This window comes from Sinocyclocheilus grahami, unplaced genomic scaffold (genome assembly GCF_001515645.1).
Source record: "Sinocyclocheilus grahami isolate Dianchi unplaced genomic scaffold, SAMN03320097.WGS_v1.1 scaffold289.1, whole genome shotgun sequence".
NCBI lineage: Eukaryota > Metazoa > Chordata > Actinopteri > Cypriniformes > Cyprinidae > Sinocyclocheilus > Sinocyclocheilus grahami.
Genome location: NW_015505468.1, coordinates 1,610,907 through 1,617,022, shown reverse-complemented (window position 1 = coordinate 1,617,022; position 6,116 = coordinate 1,610,907). Strand labels below are relative to the sequence as shown.

At 35.6% G+C, this 6,116-nt stretch overlaps 1 protein-coding gene across 1 annotated transcript in view; it reads right to left on the bottom strand.

The window, feature by feature from the left end:
- The window catches only part of LOC107600687 (sodium channel protein type 2 subunit alpha-like), a 67,109-nt gene that overhangs the window by 22,835 nt on the left and 38,158 nt on the right, over window positions 1-6,116 (bottom strand). The window contains exon 13 of the mRNA XM_016292644.1: window positions 953-1,085. Coding sequence (XP_016148130.1) covers window positions 953-1,085 — 133 coding nt within the window. The remainder of the gene's footprint in view (window positions 1-952; window positions 1,086-6,116) is intronic.

The window sequence follows — 6,116 nt, the reverse complement described above, 5'->3', positions numbered from 1 at the left end:
AACAGATTTGGAGAAATGTAGCATTGCATCACTTGCCCACCAATGGTTGCTCTGCAGTGAATGGGTGCCGTCAGAATGAGAGTCCAAACAGCTGATAAAAACATCACAATAATCCACAAGTAATCCACACCACTCCAGTCCATCAATTAATGTCTTGAGAAGCAAAAAAATATGTTTGTAAGAAACAAATCCATTATTAAGGCATTTCAAACTATTGCTTACTGCTAAAGAGTCCTTTATCCATAATATTGCGTTGTCTGGTCAGCACAGATCAAGAATGGTTTACAAGTGAAAACGGTACAAAACAGTTCTGAACAAATAAGTTGGTGGATTTTGATGTGAAAGGACAACAGGGAATTGACTTTTTCATTGAAGGAAGCATTATTATGGATTATGGACTCATATTTTAGCCAGAAGCAATGCTGTAAAATTAAAACAGTCTAATGATGGATTTGTTTTTTATTTTGTTTAGTTTTTTTACAAGCATGCAGCTTTTGGCTTCTTAAGATGTTAACTGATGGACTGGAGTGGTGTGGATTATTGTGATGTTTTTATCAGCTGTTTGGACTCTCATTCTGACGGCACCCATTCACTGCAGAGGATCCATTGGTGAGCAAGTGATGCAATGCTACATTTCTCCAAATCTGTTTTGATCTACATCTTAGATGGCCTGAGGATGAGTGAAATTTCAGCAAATTTTCTATTTATTTTACTTTTCATGCTCATGTCAAACTGTACTGAAAGTCTTCACTTTGCTGAGTGAAACATTGACAAAACAACACATGTATTTCCCTTCAGACTTTTTAAGCGCGACTTAAGTGACAAATGCTTTTTTGGGCCCATGGCCCAATGGTATTTCCCACTGATAATACTGCACTTTTTTGCAAGAGTTGAAAGCCAAAGAATACATTTTATGTTCTTATTATAGTGAACAAACTATTAGCAGCATCACCTGGTGTGAAACAAGCATCTGGAGCCATAGATTCCTCAAGTTCAAAGTCCAAAGCATCTTCTCCATCTTTTCCGAAGTGTCTGAGGTCCACCGTGCTGCCCTCCGAAGAGCTGGGAGCCACGTCAGACAGCTTCTGCAAGAGCAGCACAGACACATCATCACGTGTTACCATGGCAACGCATCCACGTCGCCGATGAGATTAAACATGTGCACATGGTTTCTGAAGTCAGTCGTTTCAGCTGAGTCACTGTGCAAAGGCTGAGATGTAAGGCTTGCTTGGTGTGATGTCTCGGATGTTTAAAACCCTTCATCTAGTATATAATATACAGTGGTTCATAGGTATTTCCAAACAACTTACAACATTAACTACATCAATAAGCTCTGAGATGAATCATAGTATAAAATAATATACATTTAAAGATTATTGTGAAATTTACTGTACAAACATTGAAAGTTAAAGTTGAAATCACAATGACTTCTACAGAAGTATATACAACCATTTCATAGCAGCTCATAGTAAGCATGTCCTAAATGATTCATATGTTTATACAGTCAATTTTGTCTCTCATTAATATTTAATCAGTCACTCGCTAAGGATTTTAACAATAAAGAGCCAATATATATATATATATATATATATATATACTGTATATATATGTATATATGGGCAAGACGTTCTTCGTCTGATTGAATGACCTTCTAGTGGATCAGTATTGTTATTGTTGACTAAATTTTAAATATTAATATTAATATTAAAGATCATTTTTGGTAATTATATTTTAGCTTTATTTTAGTAAAATATAAACACATTTTGAACTTGAAAAACTTTAAAACCAAAAAAATTACAATTAGAAATGTAATGTTTAATTAAAAATGTAACTTTATAGAAATATATTAAAAAAACTAAAAAAGTAATAAAAATGATAAAATCACATAAAATTACTAAAACAAATGAAATTTAAACTGAAAATGAAAAAATAAGACTGAAGTCGTAAAATTAATAATATAAGTAAAACCAAAAAATTTGACTAAAATAACACTGACGGGATATAGTATTGACTGCAACTATACCAACAAGACTTCAGAGGCAGTAGGAACCACTGATCTATAGTTATATAATATATATCTATAATATATTATAATATGTAACAATATAATATATAATATTATATTATTTATATGGATCAGTGGTAGGAAGTGATTGCACATCAGGTGAATAGCATGTATAGTAGCACATGCGTTTTAGTGCACTTTTTCAGCAAGTTTTCATTTCTGGGTGAACCATTCCTTTAATATGCTGCATTACAGTAGGCAATGGCATGCACATACGGGGGGTGGGGGGGCACCCCTTTAATCGCCGACACTAAAGTGCCCTTTCGGTCCACGATTTCTGACAGTAGGTACATGGTGAAGTTTGCTAAGCAAAAAAAATCTGTTAGATTTTCAGATAATGCAGCTTGTGGAATGATGCAAGCATGCTATGATGAAATTAATACACAACCAAGACGTCTGGATGACTCAAGTCCTTGTTTGGCCCCAGACCTTTTCTGTCTAATGACATTTGAACAATCAGTGCAATAATGTAATTGGTTTGGACATCTAGTATCTTTTAGTAAAATGCATGGAATTCCCAGATAATGGTGATTTGTTTGGCTAATTAGTGTTATGCATTTGGCAAACGTTTTTCTCCAAAGCAATTTACACTGCATTGAAAGTATGCAATTGATCAGCTCATGCATTCTGTGGGAATTGAACCCATGACATTGGCATTGCTCGCACAATGCTACTGTTTACTGTATTTGTAAAGTTGCTTTCAGACAAAATCTTCAATCAATCCACTGTTGTCAAGCACTCTGGGATTCTTTATTATGCTTGTCCAATTAACTTTATGCCGAACGAGAACCATTTCTCGATGGTTGTATGTATTTGCAGAGAGGCCTGAAATCTACTGTAACCGTAATGACTGAAATGGGACACTAACACCATTATCTATGACTGAAGATGAATAACAATGATATTAGTGGTATGGCAGGATTTGAAATGCACAAAAAATCCATTAGGTAAAAATATTTTCTTTTTCATTAATGACAATAGCTGTCTTTATGGTTAGTTGGGATGCATATTATAAAGGTCTTACAGGTCTCCACTGATTGTAAACCTTGAAAGCGTCTCAGAAGTGCTGCAAAGACAGATCACGTTAAAGGAGTGAGACAGACAACAAGGAAAAAACACTCACTGTCTTGTCTGGAGGTAAAAAGATTGGTCAGAGTGCTAGAACGACAGATAAATCAATGGGAGCAATAATACAGAATCATCTGTTGAAGTCTAGGAGGCAATCAATCAGAGATCATGGCTCTGGTCCAAAACGTAGTGAGCTGCCTTGCTGTCTGCTGCCTACATTATCATGCTAACTGAAATCTGAAATGCAACCACATAAGCTACTGATCTAGAACACTCTCAGAAAAAATTTGTGTTCCACATGCAAAGTTTACAGAAGAACCGATTAGGCTAACTGTAACATAGCACACAAACATTGGATTAAATAGTGTTTTTTTATTGAGATATTTTTAGAACTTTTTAAGTATTTTTATTATTTGGTTTATTATATTTACAATCAATATTTCACCAGGTTTATCTACCAGCTCACTGAGCCTGTTGCATTATGGGAATGCCTTCTTCATAAAGGATACATTTAATGCTGTCTTTTGAATGGATTATACTCTATGCAAGTATGTGAATGTAAACATTTTGTGAGTTATTATAAGGAGGCAGAATCGGTCATTTGGATTTGGATTTATTTATTCCAATTAATTAGTTCACCCAAATTAGCTCACCCTCATGCCATCCAAGATGTAGATGGGTTTGTTTCTTAATTTGAACAGATTTTGGAGAAATGTAGTATTACATCACTTCCTCACCAATGCTTTTTGTGCTGTTTTAGACTGCTTTTGCTTGTAAACAGTGCTTAGTCTGTGCATATTTCTCTCCTGATTTAGGCAAGTCAACGTTTCCACTGGAGAAAGCAATATTATGGCTAGATGACTCATATTGTAGCCGGAAGCAATAGTTTGAAATGCTTTTATGATGAATTTGCTTCCTACAAACATGCAGTTTTTCACTTCACCATATTTTAACTGATGGACTAGAGTGGTGTGGATTACTGTGATGTTTTTATCAGCTGTTTGGACTCTCATTCTGACGGCACCCATTCACTGCAGAGGATCCATTGGTGAGCAAGTGATGCAATGCTACATTTCTCCAAATCTGTTCTGATAAAGAAACAACCTCATCTACATATTGGATGACCTGATGGTGAGTAAATATCCAGAAAAAGTTGATTTTTGGGTGAACTATTATTTCATTGTTCTGAATTATTGTAGATACATGATAAATTAAAATGGTAATTCAGCTTCCGGTGTTAGGCAGTGTTATGCAATCATTTGTCCTGACAATCCTTAAAATGCTGCCTACATAGTCAGCTCACTGGATTTTTGCAACAGAGTTTCAACTGAAAACATATCACCCTTCACAAAACTGAAGCAGTAGACATTTTAGGACAACTTCAAAGAGATTGCCATAAAAAACAATCAGTATATAGTCGGTAATATGCCAAAACCACAGACCGCCACATCCTCGTTTCTCAGCAGAAAGCAAATGAGCATGTTATCATGAGGCTAACATTCACACTCAGCACTTAAATGGCAGATAATGCGATCTGAAGACTGATATTCCCTGACCATTATGGCATTATGGATCAAGCTGCATGTTGATGTAATCCACAATGCACTTAACTCCAATTAAACCTACTGAAAAAATGACCATGATACCATGATTACACCAATGACTAATTCAGTGACACAACTGAAAATCTTTCATTTCTGGCACCATGTACGTGACAATAACTACAGCAAAGGACTGGAGTCTGCAGGAGAAGCCATCATTTGCACTGTTATTCAGGTATTTGTCCCATTGTTCGATCATTAAGTCGATATGCAGGGATATTTACATTTGATAGACGCTTTTATCTAGAGTGACTTACACTGCACTGAAAGTATGCATTATATTTAGAAGTTCATCCATTCCCTCAAAATCAAACCTGTAACTCTGACATTGCAAAAAAAATGTCAGCAAAAATTTAGACTAGAATACGGTGGCCGTAAAGTGCAAAGCAGATCACAATTCTGAAAACAAAATAACAAATTACAAACGCAAATGCAAGTCTAAAAAACAAAATAACAATTCAGAAAGCACAACAACAATTCAGAAAACATTATAACAAGTCAGAAAGCACAACGACAAATCCGAAACCAAATGAACAAGTCAGTCAAATAACACAACGACAAATCAGACAAACCGGAAAAGGTAGGTATAGTTTGAGACAGCGCCATTGGTTTGGGATTACTCACCGCTGACTGGACGAGACATCTGTCAATCAACGTATACAGAGAAGAACCAGCCGAAGAACAGCAGAGTCGTGGTAGAAAGTTCGGGGGTGTATATTTACATTTAGTTAAAAGTTTCTTTAAAACATTAGATCCAGTGGTGCAGATGGATAAGCACTTGCCCTTGGCTTTTTGACGCGATCGACCCGAGTTCGATCCCGCCTTTTGCCGAACTTTTTTTTTCTCCCTTTTCGAATCTCGTATTAGCAATGGATTCTATTTACACTAAGTGAAAATAGCAGTATTTTTAGCAATATGCTATTTACACTAAGTGCAAATACCTAGTTACACTATGTTAAAATAGCAGGATTTCTACTATCAAGTATACTACTTGTTGCTAATAGTGGCAATTATCTGCACTTCAGTATTGTAGTACATTATAAAACAGTATGCAATAATAACGTATTGAGTGTAAATTATAATTTAAATTATTACATGGATGCCACCTTATTGGTACAATAAAGCCCTCCCTACACCTACCCTAACCCTACCCGATACTTTATTTTCAACTTTTTGATTATTTCCTTAATTTTTATTGAAAATAAATGCCTTTACGATGTGATACGAGATTTGAAAAGGGAGGGAAAAAAAGTTGGGCAAAAGACGGGATCGACCCGGGGTCGATCGCGTCAAAAAGCCAAGGGCAAGCGCTTATCCATCTGTGCCACTGAACAGGTCTACAGCCACTATTTACTAAATGTAAATATACACTCTGTATTTTT